Here is a 20,578-nt window from a genome sequence, read left to right on the forward strand (position 1 = left end):
TGTAGTGTGCAAATAAAACTTATAACTTTTATACCTTTTTAATAAAATAAAATTCATGTGATTTACACTTCTTCTGGAGCAATATCTGTGACAAATATGATTCCTATATAATGTTACTCAAGATTCTGTTGTAAATATCACAACAATGTTCTTCTGTACAGCATCTTCAGGATTTATTCTGAAACAATTGAATTATGAAAGTGTAAGTTACTAGTATATGAAAATGTAAAACTTAAGAATAGACCACCAGTATCAGTATAATTCTGGTTTATTTTAATACCATTATACATATACTATTACATGTACTTAAGTGTCACAAAACTTATCACAGTCACCTAATTGAAAATTAATCATGGTTTAAAGTCCCAACAGGGATTTTACCATTTACTGGAGTTCTAAAAAAGAATACAATAATTTTAACACAATAAAGCAGACACCTATATCAAACTAAACACATGTACCATCTTTAGTCTTGAAACACTTCAATTTACACAACTACTACTGTATTTCATAAAAAAAAATCTACCAAAATGAAATTAAAACTTCTTTGCAAATTACAATAAAATGCTTCACTGAGTCAGCTTGATACAACTGCAGAGGTCAAACCCTGAGAATTTGGGACATATATGGACAAACCATTAAGACTTGATACAGTTTTGATTGTAATTTGACATTTGAAGCTGAATAAGAATTTTACCTTTTTTGGCCATTAATGGTTCCAGTCTTACACTCAAAATCCAACCCAAACCTTCTTTTGGGGGTGTGGTAATTAGAGGTAGAATTTCAAAGATATCCATTCCCTTTTACTTAAGTTATCATCTTTATTTATAGTTAGCAGTGTCTTGAAAGAGTAATCAAGGGAACCAAGATTCTAGCGAAAATCAAAAGAATGTAATTCAGGGACAAAGACCAGATGAGGAAAACATACATACACAACAAAGAACATAAAATAACTAAAATCATACATACAAAGTAACAAAAGCAAATGAGAAACTCGGACTCCACTAAAAACTGGGAGCATGGACCAGGTGCACTGATAGGGTAAGCGTCCTCTGCTTTTCTAGAAACACCCGCTGAGTTGCTCATAAAAAGTCAAGTCCAGGGGAGAGGAAAGAGGAAAGGAAAAACTATGAGCAAATCGGTTCTCATGGTGCAGATGGATACACCGTAATGATCCACAAATTCATGATAACGACCATAAAACTTCTGTAGTGATGACTTCAATCTTGTAGCAACATAACCCTGTTCAAGAAGCCTAATTGTAAGCAATTTAGGAATCCAGTAGAGACGGTATATCACAATCATTGTCTTTGGTAGAGAGACCAAAGGAGGATTGCACATATTTATGGTTTTCCAATATCTCTTCTTTGGAGTTTGGAGAGAGTAGTGGCAGTATAGGTCTTATCACTACTATTATTTTCTACATTTACCTTTGATAACAAACCTTGGATGTAATACGTTTTGCAGACAAAAAAACAATGTTGTCTTGGGCTTTGTCTGTTGGTACAACAACATATTTGTCATGTATAGTAGATAATATTTTTGCTACATCTGAGCCTTTGAAAATTGCTGTAGAATTGGCACTCAATGACATACTTAAAACTTTTATTTGTTTCAAAATTGACGACCTCATGGCCTTTACCCATACAGAGAAACAATGTATTCTTGTTCTCGTTTTATCCATTTTCTTGCTTGTCCTCCATCGCATCCATAAGAACTGAGAAGTTATAATTCTAATTTATGGAGCATTGTTCATGTATTTTAGACCTGTAGGAAGGACCTCATGCAGAGATTCGTTTTCGATGATGCTTAAATCTCCCGTAACCACGTGACCGGAAGGACCATATTTGAATAGAGAGTTTTTGCAAGAACAGTCAGGTGGTTTAGGCTTGAAGTCCTAAATCTTGAGGTTCTACAATAGCCTTTTATAATTGAAAATTTTGGATGCAATAGGTGAAGTATAAATATGAAATAATCGGTATTGATTTGTCCTTGAATATGGGTAATTTTGTTTGTTATGTTTTTGTGATGGAGGACGTTAGCCAAATTAATTGCAACTATACCTTTATTGACAAACGGTAGTGGAAGAAATTACCTTTTACACTAACTAGTTTAAACAGTCTGTATAAACCATATCCAAAATGATGGCAACAAGCCTGTATAATGATGAGGCGGGGTCAGAAACAGGAGTGTCAAGACTTGTTTTGGAAAGGGAGTGTAGTAGAGTGAGAGGTATAGAATAGAGTTTAGTTCAAATGTGATGGAAGTCCAAGAGGTTTTTGTATGAAAAGTAGGAAGACCATTTACGGAGACATCATGTACTTTAGGTGACGTATAGTAGCGATGGCCATGACTCCTGTCCCGTCTTGGATTTTTGTCAAATAAATTCATCACATTTATGCTACTGTTATATTGGCTTGAAAGGTTTCCTATGCTTTTGATGTTGTCATTGCACCGTAAGGTATTGCAGTACCTAGTCAGCATATCAAGCATTCCTCTCTCCCTAAAATAGTTTTTACTTAGGCTGGGACTGTTCCTTGGATGGTAAAAAGATCACACAGGTGTTCTGTCGTAATGAAATAGGACACACTGATATAATGGTTTGACAGGTTTTTGCCTAAGGAGCTATTTAAATTGTCCTTATTTAAATTAGAAGCGGTCATTTTTAACTTGATGTAATTGAGTTTTGTGGGGTGTTTTGGTAAGTTGCTAGTCTGGATGAGGTGTCAACAGAGTCTAGTCTGATGGAGGTGTTAACTGAGTATGGTGAAGGTGTAAACTGAGTCTGTTGGAGGTGTTAACTGAGCCAGATGTAGGTGTTAACAGGTTCTGTTGAGGTGTTAACCAAGTCTGATGGAGGTGTTACTGATTTTGATAAGTTGTGAACTTGGTCTGGTTTTTATACTCACCATCCATGTTTTCCTCTGCTGACTGGTAGTCCATGGTATCAGGACCTAAAAGTTAATAAATAACACTTACCTATAATCATGATAATATCAATCCTTAATTTAAACATTTGCCATTATTTTGTTAAAATCTAAAATATGGATGTTTTTCTGTTTGATACAACCTTAGTGAAAAATCAGCAAAATATACAATATATGGGATAACAACTCTATACGAAGCCAGAAGGGCAAACAAAAATTATTTATTGACTAAAATAACAAACTTACTTCCACCTTGACCCATAGATTCCATATACTGTCGTACCTAAAATCAAACATAAAGATATCAACCAATAACAATAATGTGTGCCAGAGATAATGACGAAAGCTTACAATTCCATATTTCATGTTAAATCAGAGCAACCAACAGACTAGTAAGTACCATACTGGTATATAAGAAGGGAAAAAACTAATATTCTTTTATACATCAATATTCAAGATTATATAGTTCAATGAACGTACTAAATATTTGCATTCATGCCTCTAACACATGTCCCTTTAAATTATTAGGAAATGTGTGTATCAAGATTTGATGTGATTGTATCGGAAGGTGAGGTGTGTTAGTCAGAGATGTGTGTGTCAGAAGGGCATTTGAGTGTTCCAGTAGAGGATGAAAGATGACAGAAGGGGATATGAGTGTTCCAGTAGAGGATGAAAGATGACAGAAGGGGATATGAGTGTTCCAGTAGAGAATATAAGGTGTCAAAAGGGGATATGAGTGTTTCAGTAGAGGATGTTAGTTGACAGAATGGGATATTAGTGTTCCAGTAGAGAATGTAAGGTGTCAAAAGGGGATATGAGTGTTCCAGAAGAGGATATAAGGTGACATAAGGGGATTTGAGTGTTCTGTAAGGGGATGCAAAACAAGTTTGTCCAAGTGGTTTTGAGTGTGTCAAAAGTGGTTTTTCATTTAGAATGTATAGAAAATCTGACAAACCTGCTCTTCATGTTGACGTCTTGCTTGATTTACTAGAGCTTCTCTCTGAAGTAGTCTGTCTTTTATCTCCTGTAAATCTTCCCTCAGAGCTTCTACCTCTATCTTAACATGTCCTTCTTCCTTCCCCATTGTTATTTTGCTCCCTTTCTTCTCTTTTAACAACCTTTTTATATGAATACCTTTTGTTCCTATATAGTTGCCTACATCTTCTGGACGTAATGTTTTTAAGTGAATAACACATTTTTCTAATGGTAAGGGTGCTGCAGCTGCTTCCATTGGTGTTTCCTTTTTAGGTTCTTGAGGAGGTTCCAAAAGAGATGTATCATTGTCTTTCATCAATTTGTAAAAGATATATAGAAACCTGTTTGCACTTGTTGATTTATTTGACAATTGTCCTCTTTCTTTTAAAACCTTAAGTATATTTTTTAAATGTCCATATTCATCAGTTGTTTTTTCATAATTTGATTCTATATAGTCATCAAAGTATTTGAATGTTTCTTGAGTGACTGTATCTGTGATCTGTTCCTCCCAACGACTATCTTAAAACAGAAAATCTCCCCTGGAATATTAAAACCTTTTGACTGGACATTTGACCTGATTTTACAAGGTCAACAAACAAAATAGAAATTTGCAAAATAGGAACTAAATATACAATAAAAAAAGATCTGAAAAGTGGAATTCCACTTTAAAGTGTAAGAAAATCAGGTTTGCTGATCCTGCAAGTATTAATATTTGCAAGACCAAACTAAAATTTATCAGACATTACAATTACACAAAGGGTAGATTGTTTTATGTTTGCCTGACATTTAGCCAGGCACTTTACTGGATACACTCACATTAGGCCTGATACTGACTTCACATTTCTTAACACTACAACATAAGAAATAGTAAAACAACACAAGTCTTCAGTTCATAATACGTAGACATTAAATTATAAAACTATTTGGCCAAAAGATGTTATTCAAAACAATACACATTTGGCTTGCTTAATGCATTCAAGTACATTTATGTTAATAAAACAAAATATAATTTATATACCTCTACAGATGGAGTTTTATTACATGGTCATCTTCTTTCTATGATAATAGCAGGTAAATGAATAGTGTTGTCATAGTCACTTATTTGCATAAAATTGGTTGGCTAAATAACAATTTTAAATTTTCATGATATTAATCCTAATTTTCCAATTTTTAAACTTTATTTTACATCCAATTTTGGTTCCATAAAATACCACTATATCATATAGATTAAAATATCTGATACTATAATTCTGTTACTTGAAAGATAAATTTATTGTGATTTTATTATATGTAAACCTTTATATTTTAATTCATTTATATAATTTATTTTAATTTTACTTATAATTGTTATCAAAACTTTATGTTTACATAATCTATTTACTGTAGTGAAATATGCATGGATAACAAGAGTTTTAATAGCAGTTTAGGGAAACAAAAGAATTTTTGAGTGAGAAGTGAAAAACTTATGACTAGTATGAAGTTGATGCCCCACACCACTTAATGGATGTTTTGAATGCCTATTGGAACCAAATAGGAAAGTGCATACCTGTTTAACTTCCCACATAAAAGATGGGACTGCCACAATATCAACAAAACTTTTAAATCTACCACATGAAAATGTAAGATTTATGGGAGATTTTTGGTTAAAACTACAATATTTTCTGTGATCAATACTAAATAATTGAATTTTACATAAAAAATTTGCTTTTACAAATTACATAAAAATCTGCTACATGAGATGATGTCAATGGGGATGAATCTTTCACAGGTTAACAGGTATGAAAATGAAGATATCATGAAGAAGACTTCTATAGTCTAAATGCATTCTCTGATGCAGAAACATTTCAAAAGGTGTGCATCAAATTAAATAAAGGACACACAAAGGCCGTACCAGAGACTGAATCCCCGTGGGCATAGCTGCAAGACCATACCTCTTTTTTAAGAGTCTAGCAAGGTTCCTCAACTATGCTGCATGACCAATAACAAGAGGCTCCCAGAAGCCTGAATCGCTCACCTGGTTAAATTTTGTCTTTCAAAGGCAATAAATTTAACAAGTAGTTGTCCAAAAATTTTGGGACTTATCATAAGGATCATTTCAGTAATTTAAAAAGAGTAATCAAGGGAACCAAGATTAAAGCGGTAATCAAAAGAATGTAATCCAGGGACAAAGATATGGAAAACAGACATACACAACAAAGAACATAAAGTAACTAAAATTATACATACAAAGTAACAAAAGTAAATGAGCAACTCGGACTCCACTAAAAACAGGGTGCAAGGACCAGGTGCACCAGTAGGGTAAGCGTCCTCTGCTTTTCAAGAAACACCCGCCGAGTTGCTCATAAAAAGTCCGGGGTAGACAAATGAGGAAAGGAAAACTATGACCCGTTGAATAAATTGGTTTTCATGGTGGTGATTAAGGTTTCGTTCTATCTATTATAGTTTTCAAGATATTGGCTGAAAACTGTAAAAAAAAACAACCCAAAAAGCTGTCATTTTTCATCTTTCAAGGGCAATAATTCTTACAAGGAGTCTTCTAACAACTTTAATCTCTCAAAGACTTTTGCAGGCCGTTAATATATTAAGGATCATTTCAGCAAAAAGAGAGTTTGCCGATCTCATTACTGATGTCGTATTCACTAATTAGCATATCATTAAGTGTCAAATTGGTTGGCAAATAAACAACTGAATAAATAATTGACAATTTCATGATTAGAATCCCAATTTTCAAACCTTTATAACTTTTTTATTTTATATCCAATTTTGGTTCTGTAAAATGTTTCATTTCGATAAAATAATTCATATTATGTATGTGAATTTATAACTCTTTTACTTCAAAAATACATTTGAAGTGATATTTATATGTAAACCTCTATTTTTGTATAAAATTATCATTAAAATCTTATGTACATATAGTCTAATTACTGAATATCTATTTAAAGATACCATGAATCAAAAAGAATTTTATTTGCAATGTTGGGAACCAAAATAATTTTTCAATTATCTTTAAAAATGAAAAAGTTATGATGATTTAAAGTTGATGCCCATGCCACTCAATGGATTTTTCACCAACCAAAACCAAATCACAGGTAAGTGATGACATCACGAAGAACTCTCCTATTGAAAGAATTTGGCTATAAGGAAAAACAACTGTCTGACCCCTATATGTATGTTATATTTTTAGTAATGAAGTAATGGCAGCCATGTTTTTTGACAAATAAAAAATCCCCCAAGAAACATTCATACTAAGTTTGGTTCCAATTGGTCAAGTAGTGTCAGAGGAGAAGAGTTTTGAAAAATTGTTGACGACGACAGATACCAAGTGATGGCAATATCACACATGGCCTTTGGCCAGGTGAGGCAAAAAGCTTTGATAAATGGTAAATTAGCATAAATAATGAGATACTGAAAAGAGATTATTAGCAAAAACAGGTGGCAGGACAATATATAAGAGTAATCAAGGGAACCAAGGTTATAGCAGTAATCAAAAGAATGTAATCCAGGGACAAAGACCAGACGTGGAAAACAGACATACACAACAAAGAACATAAAGTAATTAAAATCATACATACAAAGTAACAAAAGTAAACGAGCAACTCGGACTCCACTTAAAACTGGGAGCATGGACCAGGTGCACCGGTAGGGTAAGCGTCCTCTGCTTTTCTAGAAACACCCGCCGAGTTGCTCATAAAAAGTCAATTCTGGGGTAGACAAACGAGGAAAGGAAAACCATGACCCGTTGAATAAATCAATTTTCATGGTGCTGATGGATACACCATAACGATCCACGAGTTCATGATGACGACCATAAAACTTCTGTAGTGATGACTTCAATCTTGTAGCAACATAGCCCTGTACCAGAAGCCTATTTGTTAGAGTTCTAGCACGATACAAAAAGTCTGCGTAGTTTTGGCAAGCTCTGGCATAACGTATGAGTTGTGATATGAACACTCCATATGCAGGAGCCGAAGGGATGTTGCCACAGATGAAAGGAAAGTTGACAATTCTGAATGAAAAGTCATCACGTTTGTTGTAAAGTTTGGTCAATAGTTTTCCTTTACCATCGATTTCTAAGTGTAGGTCAAGATATGAGGCTGACTTCACAGTGTCTGTAGTATCTTTTATCTCAAGTTCTTTTGGGTAGATGCCATGTATCAAATCCCCGAAATTAGGATTGTTTAAAGATAACACGTCATCTATATAGCAGAAACTGAGATTGAAGGATCTAGCCCAACATTATTCTTTCTTTCTGATCAGATCAGCTATAAAGTCAGCCTCTTAAGAGTGAAGAAATAGGTCAGCTAGTAAAGGAGCACAATTTGTTCCCATTGGAATGCCGACCATTTGTTGAAAAACACGTCCACCACACTGGACAAATATGTTGTCGATTAAAATTTCCAGCATTTTGTAAACATCTTCCTCTGTATATTTGGAAGATAATTTGGAATTATTTATTACAAAGTATGAGGAATCTTAACCAAGAACTATATATTTGTATCTAGGTGTACCATCTTTTTTGGAAAAACAACGATGTATAATGTTTTTAAGTCGGGATTTTAACTGAGTATGGGGAATAGAAGTATACAGTGTTGAAAAATCATAGGTTTTAATGCTATTATATTCAGATAATAGTCTTGAACTGATTGTCTCCAAAAGATCTTTTGAATTATACTAAAATTATATTAAAATATACTACCTCCTATAAATTAAAGCCAAATTAATTTTAAGGGACAATATATAAATACCAAATGGGGCGGTTTGGTCTGTTATAAACCACAATGGGTTGACCAAAGCCCACAGATCAATATTTAAGTTGAAATATTCTTGTATTCAACCAACCTTTAGGCTTCTTTTTCAATTGATTCTGTCTTCTTTCTGGTAGAGCTCTAAAATTAACGTCATTTTGGTCAGCCACACATGTACACACAGCATTTGCAATTTTGTAGAAGTTTTGCTTTGTCAATTTAGGTCTAAGTATGTTGAGTAGTTGTTGAAACCTAGCGTGCCAACGAAAACCATGCTTTAGACATTGTGGTTCGTCGAAATCGTCTAGGTCCGACATTATTTTAACAATGGAGGAAATCGGAAATCCCCCTTTCTATTTTTGTTCATGTAATTCGGTACACATAAACCGTGTAACGAAAAAAAACGAAACGAAATGAACTGAAACAAAACGAAATGGACCAAACGAAACAAAATGAAACAAAACGATACGAATTGGAACGGAATGAAAATTATTTGTGTTATACAGAAAGAAAATAACAAACATTGCCCAAATAATTATCTCGGACTCCCCTTATTTTAATGCCGTTTTTCATTCAGTAGGTTCCCCACTTGGTGTATACTGTACAAGACTTCCCGATTATTCTTCGATAGTCAATGGTTCGCTATATTGATACATATATGTAGGTGAAATGATACCTAAATATCATAATTGTGTTGATTACAAAGGGAATTAACATGCTCAAAGATTACAAATCTCATATTTTTACAGATCATTTGCAGATCTCAATTGTCCTCTGCAAATACTTCAATATAAATACTCATAATACAGTTTAATACTTTAATGCTACGTGTAGCTTTCCTTACTTATTTTGTGAAAATAGTAAAGAACTTAACCAGGACAACGCTGGTGCATGTCCCATATGTTAAGCTGATTCAAAAGCAACTTTTTTATGAAGTAACAGACAATTTTGAATTCTGTGAATTTTTCTGAACAAAATGTTTATTTGGAACTACTAAATACTTACTTTTCCTCTTCTTAATATTTGGATGGGTTGCATGAGTAGTTTCAAAAGGCCGATTCTGCCGCACTTGCCATTTTCAAGGGGAAATCCTGCATAGGACCCCCGACCCGGACGGCCAAATGCAAACGGACGGCATTCTTATTGAACATAGGGTAAATACAAGATTTATGTCTTTCGTACAGAGCATAAGTCAGATCGCCCCAGAGGATAGTAGGGATGTGGATAAGGACACCTTAAAGGGATGTCACAGATGGAAATAAATAAAAGGATGGAATCCAATAGTGATAAGATGGATCGCTATCAGGATTTCTTCCTGGAGAATGAGCAAGATTTGGAAGATAGCACCCCAGCCCCAACCCCCAAAAGGCAGCAGGTGGATGAACACACCACGCAGTGTCAAAATTGTGGTGCAGAGGTAATGAAGCTGCGATTTGAGCATCAACCAGGGGAGCAGAAGACCACCTGCGGCGTCGAACTCAAGAGGAAGAAGGGGCAGTTCTGCAAGAGCAAGCCCGGGAAGGGTGGTCTCTGCTGGAGACATAGCAGGCAACCACGTCAGCAGGAGGAGGAGGAGGTTATCCCAGTCGAGGGTAAGATGGTGGTGAAAGAGACCATGAAGACCCTCCGTCAAATAGCTAAGGACGAGGGTCTCAGGGGGGTCAGTAGGAAGAACAGAGAGCCTTGGTGAAGCTCATCGAGGAGAAAACCACCCGTAGATTTGCCCGCCAGGAAGTCTTCAGCAAGAAGCAGCTCAAAGCATTGGCAAAGAATCGTGGCCTCACCAAGTACTCCCAGCTCAAGAGAGAGGATCTGCTCCAGCTGGTGGAAGAGGACATCAAAAGCACCCCAGTCGAGGATGAGATCAAGGTCACCGATAGGCGTCAAGCACTGAATGGCGTATTTGGCACGGTCGTCATAGAACCCGCGAAGCCGTACGACGTGAGCACTTTTCTGAAGGTAAGTCGGAGCACCATCACCACCACCATCTCCGATGCGCTTGCCCAAAAGAAGGGATTGAAGGTGAACTTAGTACTTCTAGCAGAGCTGGTGAGGACCAATCCCGCGACTGGAAAAAATGGACTTTCAGCCGCGTCGAGAAGCTAGAAATCCACATCAACCAATTCAAACCGCTCAAGGGGGGTTCCTTCATTCCGACTCCATCAGCACTCGCGAAAAAGAAGGCGATCGTCAACGTGAAAAATTAGAATGATCGCTGCTTCCAGTGGGCGGTGCTGACAGCCCTACATCATGAAGAAGTCGATCAGAAATCAGCCAACCGCGTATCTCCGTACAAGAAATGGGAGGATGAGCTGAATTTCGAAGGCATCAGCTTCCCGGTCTCCTCAAGGCGATTGATAAATTCGAGAGGCAGAATCCTACCATCAACGTCAACATCTAAGGGTTTAATGGGGTGAAGAAGGGTGAGGATGGTGAAGAGGATCTCCAGGTTTACCCACTCAAGATATCCAAGAATACGGAATCCACCCACGTAGATCTCTTCCTGACTAGCGAAGATAAGCAGCATTACTGCTGGATCAAGAGCCTCTCACGACTCTTGAGCTCCCAAATCTCAGAGCATGGTCACGAGCTCTTCTTCTGCCGCAGATACCTCTCCCACTTTTCCAGGCAGGGCATCTTGGACGAGCACATGGAGTATTGCACCCAGAAAGAGGCGGTCAGGATTGAGATGCCGGAAGAAGGAGCCACCATAACCTTCCATAATCTCAAGAATATGACGAGAGTCCCCTTCGCGATATACGCGGATTTCGAGTGCTTCACGGAGAAGCTCAACACCTGTCAGCCGGATCCATCACACTCCTACACGAAGGCCTATCAACTGCAGCGACCCTCAGGTTTCTGCTATTACGTAAAAACGGCGACTACAAAGATCCAGTCGTCTACTGCGGGGAGGATGCGGCCAAGAAATTTGTGCAATGCGTAGAGGAAGAAGTGTGCATCATCTCCAAACTATACAAGAAGAATAAGCCCATGGAGATGACCGACGACGATAAGGCGCGCTTCGAAGCAAGCACGCGCTGCCACATCTGTGGCGATGCATTGAGAGGGGATAAGGTCCGGGATCACGACCATCTCACCGGGAAATATTGCGGTGCAGCGCACAACCAGTGCAATCTGGAGTTCCAGCTTCCGAAGCACGTCCCCATCTTCTTCCACAATTTGAGCGGATACGACGCTCATATCTTCGTCAAGGAGCTTGGTCACACCGAGGGTAAGATCAACTGCATCCTTAATACCGACGAGAAGTATATCAGCTTCTCCAAGCAGGTGGACGATCTGGAGATGAGATTCGTCGATTCGTGCAGGTTTATGCTCAACAATCTGGATACCCTAGCTAAGAATCTCACCCCCGACCAATTCGTGACCGTGAAGGCGAGATTCGGCGATCGCCACGAGCTAATGATTCGGAAGGGGGTATTTCCCTACGATTATATGGATGGGCCGGCCAAGCTGGAAGAGACTGCTCCCAACCAAAGAAGCCTTCTTCAGCACGCTCTCCGGAGAGCATATCAGTGATGAGGATTACGCACACGCTCAGAAGGTCTGGGGAGACCTTCGGGTGCAAGAACCTACGCGATTATCACAACCTCGAGACTGACGTGCTGCTGCTGACCGACATCTTTGAGGATTTCAGGGATATCTGCTTGACCCACTACGGACTCGATCCCGCCCATTACTTCACATCCCCCGGGCTATCCTACGACGCCGCCATCAAAACCACGGAGGTGAGATTGGAGCTGCTCTCCGATCCGGACATGTTGATGATGTTCGAGAGGGCAACCAGAGGGGTTTCGCCATGATCACCCACCGCTACCCACCCAAGGCCAACAACCCCTACATGACCACGTACGACGCCTCCCAGCCCACCAAGTATCTGACCTACCTCGACGCCAACAATCTCTACGGGTGGGCGATGTTGCATTCCCTTCCCGCGGGAGACTTTGAGTGGATGGAACCCGAGGAGATCGAGAAGATCCTGGAATATCCCGACGACCACGAGTACGGCGCCATGGTGGAATGCGATATGGAATATCCTCAAGATCTTCACGACGCCCACGAAGACTACCCTCTCGCGCCCGAGAACGTGGAGATCGGCAAAGTGCACAAGCTCGTGCCTCACCTGGGCAAGCGTGAGAAATATACCCTTCACTATCGAAATCTCAAGATGTATCTGGAGAGGGGGATGAAGCTCACCAAAGTCCATCGCATCATCGGATTCAGCCAATCTCCATGGCTCAAGAAATACATCGATCTGAATACCACTCTTCGCGCCCGGGCCAAGACCGACTCCGAGAAGGACTTCTTCAAGCTCATGAATAATTCGGTCTTCGGCAAGACCATGGAGAATATCTGGAAGCGCGTCGACGTCAGGCTGGTCACCACCGAGAAGCAGGCTCTGAAGCTCCGAATTCGTGGGGCTCCGGGCGAAGCTATACGCCTTCAAGATGGATGACGGTCAGACCACCAAGAAGGCGAAGGGAGTCACCAAGAGCGTCATCAAGGTAGCATCGCCTTCGAGGATTACAAGCGATGCCTTGAGACTCAGCAGGACAGCCATCTCCATCAGATCTACGCCGAGGAGATCAACAAGATCGCTCTCTCAGCCAAGGACGATAAGCGCCACATCCCCGACGGTATCAACACCCTCGCGCATGGTCACTACCGAATCTCCCGCGACTGAGGCGACCATCCCCAACCCATCCCATGAGCCTCGGGAAAAATCTGCACTTGTCAGGCTCTGACGGGTGCGGGACTTCGTCGGCTTCGCCTACCCATCCATAGATAAATGAGCAGCATATGAGTGCACGGTATCCTCCTCCCCCACAAGCCCCTCTCCAACGTAGAGCTGGAAGAAGCTGCCACAGCCCTAGGCATCCCTCGATTCAGAGGAATATTCATGCGCGATGCCCTACCACCCAAGCGATGGGTCAGCCAACAATTGAAAGACAGCATGAAAGACATCGATGAGCTAGATTCGGAGATTAAGCAGATGCAAAAGGAGTATGACGCATCGATCAAAGACCTGACCAAAAAGCTGATGGCCGTAGAAGATGGCAAAGTAGATAAGTCAGACAGCGGTACGGTGAATTCGGATCTAGACATGCGAAAGTATTACCTGCTAAATCTCCCCCGGACTGATAACGAGCCCATCACAAAAGCACTTTACGACCGCTTGAAAGATGATCTAGACGCATTAAGGCTCTTCGTCGAACTGAAGCATGCGTAAATCAAGACTTTCTGGTTTCCTTTGATCGAGACCGGAAAGCCTGCTGGGGATCATTGCAAGTCGGACTCCTTGATCCAGGAATTGAATTCTTTGGGGTAGCCTCTCCAGTTGACGTAGATTTCCTTCGTCCCTCCTCGGGTCCGCCGGCGCGAGACTTTCTCGATGCGATAAATATCCTGGTCGGTGTGCTGGAGCTCGGGCTCATAAAGGGATCCCTTGATTTCCTCACCCTCATAGTCTTTGAGACGATAGGTGGGCGGCTGCGTCGCTAGGGTCTTGGCGATGGTGAAGACTTCCTCCGTCCAGTGCGGAGTATATCCCTTCTCGAAGATGCCCTTCTTCCTGATGATCCGGAACTTATCGCCGACGTTGAATCGCTGAGGCTGCATGGGTGGGAGGTCTCCGTAGAGATTCCAGAAGACCTTGGACTCGAGCTCTTTCTGGCTGGCGGCGGTAGGTGTCATCTTGATGGATCGATGCTTGGTGGTATTATACTGGCGGACGAGATCGTCCAGGACGGGAAGGTAGGCCCGCGTGGAATTGGCCGAGAAGTATTTGAACATCTTTTCCTTCATTGTACGATTTTTCCAGTGCTCTACCACGCTCGATTTTTCCTCGTTCTCGGTGGAGTAGAGATCGACGTCGTGCTTCCGGAGCAGATCCATCACCTCACGATTGTAAAATTCCGTGCCCTTGACGGTCCGAAAGGCATCTCGTATCGTGGCGTCTTTCTTATCCTTGAGCGGTACCAACCAGCCGTACTTTGAAAAGACGTCGATGATGCTCAGGAGATACTTGAAGCCTCGGTTATCGCGGGAGAAGGCGCTCATATCCACGAGATCGGCAGCCCGGGTCTGAAATTTGCGTCAGACTGGCTTATGCAGCTCTTCGGCTAGTTCGTCTGACCATCGTACTTTTTTTTTCCACACTCCCAGCCCAAATCGTGCTTTGGTGCCGATGATGGGCTTGACGATGCTGCGGTCCATGCGCTCCCGGACGGTGGGATTGGGAATGGCGTCCAGTGAGGCTAGCATGGCCTTATCGCAGATGGAATTGCGAGCGGCAGTATCCTTATGCTTGGCGTAGCAGAGATCGTGCCGATAGGCGACCTGATCCACCCGATGAATGAGCTTCGACCAAATCTTGGGGGTGCCATCTGCATTTAGACGCTTATGGAGCTGAGTGCCCGGCCCTGTAAAATTATGCCCCGGGAGATGCATCTCCACGGGCAGATGGTTGATCATCTTATTTACAAGCCCCGCACCCTCGCTCTCTCGGAGGAACTGAGACTTCCTAGCCCCGCATACGGCGCATAGCCCACCCCTTCGCCGCCTCCCATTGCTGGTGGTGGTCTCATAGCGACTTTCTGTCTCGGTCGGCCGCTTGCACTTCAAGCAATACATTCCCATTTTATATAGATAAATGGACGTTGAAGACCTTACCTACGATGAACCCACCGCGAGTCGTCGGCATAACCACTTTCTCCTCCCGCAGCGATCCATCCGAGGTCTGATCATCGGAAAGTCGGACTGCGGCAAGACGACGCTGCTGAATAACCTCCTCCTGCGCGATGGATGGCTTGACTACGATCGCCTCTACGTCTTCGGTAAATCGCTCCACCAGCCCATCTACCAGCTACTGCGGCAGGCGCTGGGAAAGGGGTTTTCGAAAGACGATATCCGCGACCTTCTCTCCATCAAGGATCGCTGCCCCCACACTTTGGTCGACGTGGTGCAGATGATGAAGCCGCTGACCAAGCCTAGCGATATCGAACCTTTCTTCTTTGAGCAGGCGATCGATGTGCCGGATCCTCGAGAGCTCGATCCCACCAGCAAGAATCTCATGGTCTTTGACGACTTGATGCTAAGCAAGCAGAGCAAGTGCGAAGACTACTACGTGCGCGGTCGCCATAATAACGTGGACTGCTTCTACCTCTGCCAAAATTACTTCAAGCTCCCGCGGCAATCGATCCGGGAGAATGCCAACTTCATCTGCCTCTTTGAGCAGGATGCCAAAAATCGCGATCATATCCGCCGGGACCATTGCGGCGATCTCACCCCGGCTCAATTCGATGCCCTATGCGATCACTGCTGGGCCAAGCCTCACGGATTTATGACCATCGATCTCACAAGCCCCAAGACGGCTGGGAAATATCGATGCCCCCAAGCCCCCACGACCACCCCCTGAATGCAAGCACCGGTGGGAGCGCGTGCTTATTAATGGCGATATCCCGGGGTATTGCTGCAGTAGATGTGGAGCTGAAAGGTACGCTCACCGCATCGATGATCAGGATTTCGAAAGAAGGACCTATAATTTCCAGCCCTCCCGCAAACCTAAGCAGCCGCCCGGACCCCCGTGCTGCATCAAGACCGTCCGCGGCCATCAGTGCACGTATCCCTCCATATCGGGCAGTGATAAGTGCAAGAGGCATTCGAAGCTTTTCCCCGAGGTATGCTATCGGTGCGGCGCTAAGATTGTCCGTGGTAAGGTCTTGCACCGTATCCACGAGGGGACTATATACGTACCCAAATTTACCACCCTCTGGTTGGGCGTAAAAGTGAGGATTGTGGGAGAGTACGATCTCCGCAAAGCCCAGAGGAGGATCGGCCACGAGCCTTTCTGCTCCTCCAAATGCATGGACAGTGCGTAGGATCCGCCATCACTTCGGGAATCCACGGTTTTTGCATCCCGCTGAGGCAGGAGGCAAAAAGCATGGGAGAATGATTGATCCAACGCTATGGGGCGTTAGACTGAACGCTATGGGGCGTTCGGCTGAACGCTGTGGGGCGTTCGACTGAACGCTATGGGGCGATGGGAGGCGATGGGCCGAACGCTATGAGGCGATGGGCCGAACGTTAACGGGCGATGGGCCGAACGCTATGAGGCGATGGGCCGAACGCTAAGGGGCGATGGGCCGAACGCTAAGGGACGATGGGCTGAACGCTATGGGGCGATGGGACGATGGTGAAGCTATAAAAAAATGACGTTTATCAAGATCACCGATCCCAAACAGCGTGAGGCGCTTGCTAGGGACTTGCAGGAGACCAAGCGTAGCATCCAGGCTAGCGATATGCAGCGTCGCCTAGATAAGATCGGACTCAGCCGCGATCTCTCCAAGATATTCAAGCCCGTGGTCGAGACACAAAAGGAGACTGCCTCCCAGATCACCAAAAAGATCAAGATATCCCACTTACTCTGCCCGCCCCGGTGCCTGCCCTTCCCCCTCCTACCTCTACCGCTGAGGACGACGACGACCCACTAGCTATCGAGCAAGCATTGAGTACCAGCCTCGGTCCGCGAGCGACGCACTATCTTCAGCTTAGTATGACTCCACAGGCTGACCATACTTTCGGATTGCGAGTAGAAGACGGCTCCATCATGATCGGGAGTCTGCCCGTCACCTTCGATTGAGACGATATCTACATCGATGCCGAGGCTATAAGGGTACCCCCGGCCTGTGGGGGCTTATGGTCCTGAAGCATCCCAAAGATTTCGACATGGAGGACTTTGAGCGCAACGTCCCTGCCAATACCCAAGCCTTCGCCCTGGTCATCTCCGATCGAATCCTCCAATTCGAATCCGACGGTCAGAAGATGAGCGTCGTCTTCTGAGGAGAGATAGATAAATGGACGCTTCACTTTTGCGGAAAATCGCCACCAATACCAAACCCAAGCATGGGTTCTCCTTCATCGTCTCTGGGAACGATAGCCAGATCTTGACCCGCTTCAATCGACCCCTCCAATTGCGTGAGGAGAAATCTTACGAGATGGCCCTAGTGAATCTGGAGACCTACTACTCCATCCCCAATATTCATGCAGGTAATAATTCCTTCCGCTACTCTCCCGATGACGGGGCTAACTGGTTTTCCGTCGAGCTGAGCACCGGCTCTTACGGCATCGACGATATCAACGATGAGATCCAGCGGCAACTGCGGCTGCATAGGCACAAGGCTAAGGTCCTTCTCGATGCCAATCGTGCGACGCTGAGAGCAACCCTCACCCTCGCCAGAAATTATCGAGTGGATTTCGACGTGTCCAATAGCATCAGTACGGTGCTTGGATTCGAGCGCCGGACGTATACCTACGACCGAAGCACCAACGGCTACGCGGAGGGTGAGAATATCGTCAATATCATCAGCATCAATAGCATCCTGGTGAATAGCGCTATCATCCACGGAAGCTACGTCAACGGCACGCAGCAGTCCACCATCTATAGCTTCTTTCCCGCTGTCGATCCGGGTATGAAGATCATCCAGACCCCCAAGAATCTCGTCTACTTACCCGTGACCCTGAGGACCATCGACCGCATGCAGACGTGTCTGACCGATCAAGACGGCCGCCCCATCGATCTGCGAGGAGAGAATCTCACCATCCGCTTCCATATGCGCGAGGTATAAATAAATGGATTATCAAGAGTACGGTCTCAACTTAACGAAAGGTCAGGCGGAGAAGATCCAGCGTGCGGCAAAGAAGGGTTGCCCCGTGAGCGTCCGATTGCTGCATGCAAACCTATCCGGTGAGCATAAGATGCTCCTCACTCACCGCCAGATCCAGCGCATCACCAAGCTCTTGCAGAGTGGGAAGGGTGGTATGGTCTTGGAGATGAGTCCGAAGCAGGTGAGGCATAATGTGCAGAAAGAAAGTGGATTCCTCCCCATGCTAGCAGGTCTTGCCTCTGCTGCGCTACCCATGCTGGCCAAAACCGTGCTACCTGCTTTGGGCGTGGGTGCATTGAGCGGTTTGGGTAGTGCAGCCATCCAGAAGGCTGTGGGATCCGGATTATATCTCAAGAAGGGTGGGAAAGTATGCTGCGTGAAACCTCGTGGTCGTGGTCTGTATTTGAGTCCAGGCACTTTGCCCAATACATACTGTGATGGGCTATACTTGAAGAGCGGACGTCAGATCTACGATGGAAGTGGACTGATCCTTGGTCCCAATAGTCCCTTCAAAAGCATCCCCATCTTGGGCATGCTCCTCTAGATATAGATAAATGGACGACGTAGACTTGGGGAAGCAATCCTACCGAGAAGCTAGAATCGAGTCGATCGAGAAAGAGCTTGAATCCGAAAAGCATAAGTATGCTCGACTGTCGAGGAACTATAAACGAGTGGAAAAAGCGGTGTCTTTTGATCTGGGTACCTGTGCAGTACTCAACGTAGTTTGCACCACTGGCACACTCAGCACCGCCGCAACGGGGATAGGCGCCGTGGCATGCATTCCGTTGAGCTCACTAGCCGTCGTGAATTCCATCACGATGGCGGGGTTGGCGGTGCTAGCCAAGCGCATCCGCCAAAAGCGTAAAAAGCATGAAGATACCGTGCGCATCGTCAGATCCTACCAATCCAAGATCGAAGATGCAGTGAGCAAAGGCCTGGAGGATGATAATATCGATAAATCTGAATTTGTAGGGGTTGTGAAATGTCTTAGCTACTACTACGACGAAAAGCAGCAGCTGCGAAAACCTTCCACGGCCACCACTTTTTTTTCTTATAGATCACACCAGTGGGTAAGTCCTTCCATTTGAGTACTTCCTGATTCTGATCCTGCAGCTTCTCCTGGAAGGCGTCTTCGCTGATGAAGTCATCCCCATCTGTGGGAATGTCAACGAATCCATTGTGTACGAAAGACATAATTCTTGTATTTACCCTAGGCTCAATAGGAATGCCGTCCGTTTGCATTTGGCCGTCCGGGTCGGGGGTCCTATGCAGGATTTCCCCTTGAAAATGGCAAGTGCGGCAGAATCGGCCTTTTGAAAGTACTTGCATGAAGGAGTGATTTGCTCTAGGATTTCTTTCCGTCCCAAGTCATGAATTTCTGATATCTGTATGTCTTGTTTCGTTTTCACTTCCAGTTTACTTTATGTTACTGGAGTATATGGAGGCAACTATGATGCTGTGCCTGTGTATAATGTTGTTTTGGGGCCAGTTTCAGCCTGCCGAGTGGTTTGAGGGTTTCCTCGTTGTTCATAGAAGACCCATGGGTGGCCATGAGTTGACATTTTTCATCCCGGTAGGATTGTTGTCTTTTTGGCGTATTCGCCATAAACATTCTCCTTATTCTTCCCTCATTAACCAGTCGTTTCAAATACTGAACAATCAAAGTGCATTTCGACACATAAGGTATCAAAATTGATTGAACTAAATGCATATATATTAATGTAGTTTTAATCAATTTAGAAAGTACAAATAATAAAAATTTTCTAAACAATAGTCCAACTTAGATCTGTAAATTCACTATCACTTCGGTTTTTCAATCTTGAATAAGCAGTTATAATTTGATTGTTTTACTTCTTATATTATTTTATTGGTTCTTTAAGAATATTACCCTCGATCGAGTCTAATAATTGCTCTGAATGTGTACACATTAATGTTGACTACGTTAAGGATTTTGTTTTTGATATCTCCAAGAAAGCATTTATCGGATTATAGTATCTTGCGAAATCAATTTAAGGCAAATGTACAAAATCTTCCTCTAGGACTTCATTACAGCAATCTATACGAACACTTTGATATTCGCGATTGACAATGATCAAGTTCCAAAGATTAAAAGCGAACATTTTGAAATATTCCATTCTTTAATTTGAAACCAAAAACGCTGATCAACTCAAATATAAAGGAATCACTCTAAAGTAGGGTACATTATCATAAAAAAAAATCACGTATGTGTGCCTGCATTGTCCGGAGT

At 43.0% G+C, this 20,578-nt stretch overlaps 1 protein-coding gene across 2 annotated transcripts; it reads right to left on the reverse strand.

Annotated features, from left to right (window-relative positions):
• Nucleotides 1-19: 19 nt before the first annotated feature.
• On the reverse strand, nt 20-9,009 carry LOC148615567 (uncharacterized). Of its 2 annotated transcripts, none has more exons than XM_088581939.1 (5): nt 8,742-9,009; nt 3,883-4,421; nt 3,174-3,210; nt 2,910-2,954; nt 20-178 (listed from the first exon to the last, which is right to left on the reverse strand). In XM_088581939.1, exons 1-5 carry the CDS (start codon nt 8,962-8,964, stop codon nt 174-176), a joined length of 849 nt encoding a protein of 282 aa, XP_088438065.1. In that variant the 5' UTR covers nt 8,965-9,009; the 3' UTR covers nt 20-173. The 2 variants fall into 2 exon arrangements, with proteins under 2 accessions (XP_088438065.1, XP_088438066.1); XM_088581940.1 differs by having other exon boundaries at nt 3,883-4,441; nt 8,742-8,878.
• Between the last annotated feature and the right edge of the window lie 11,569 nt (nt 9,010-20,578).

Source organism: Perna viridis, chromosome 5 (assembly GCF_037379345.1).
Source record: "Perna viridis isolate PV_CMFRI_1.1 ecotype Kerala chromosome 5, ASM3737934v1, whole genome shotgun sequence".
NCBI classification, from domain to species: Eukaryota; Metazoa; Mollusca; class Bivalvia; order Mytilida; family Mytilidae; genus Perna; species Perna viridis.

Excerpts from the sequence above, each read along its gene's own strand:
- LOC148615567 (XM_088581939.1), bottom strand. The coding sequence starts at position 8,964 with ATGTCGGACCTAGACGATTTCGACGAACCACAATGTCTAAAGCATGGT. Across the intron at positions 4,422-8,741 it reads ATTGAAAAAGAAGCCTAAAG|ATAGTCGTTGGGAGGAACAG; the intron begins GTTGGTTGAATA and ends TTCTGTTTTAAG. Across the intron at positions 2,955-3,173 it reads ATCTATGGGTCAAGGTGGAA|GTCCTGATACCATGGACTAC; the intron begins GTAAGTTTGTTA and ends ATTAACTTTTAG.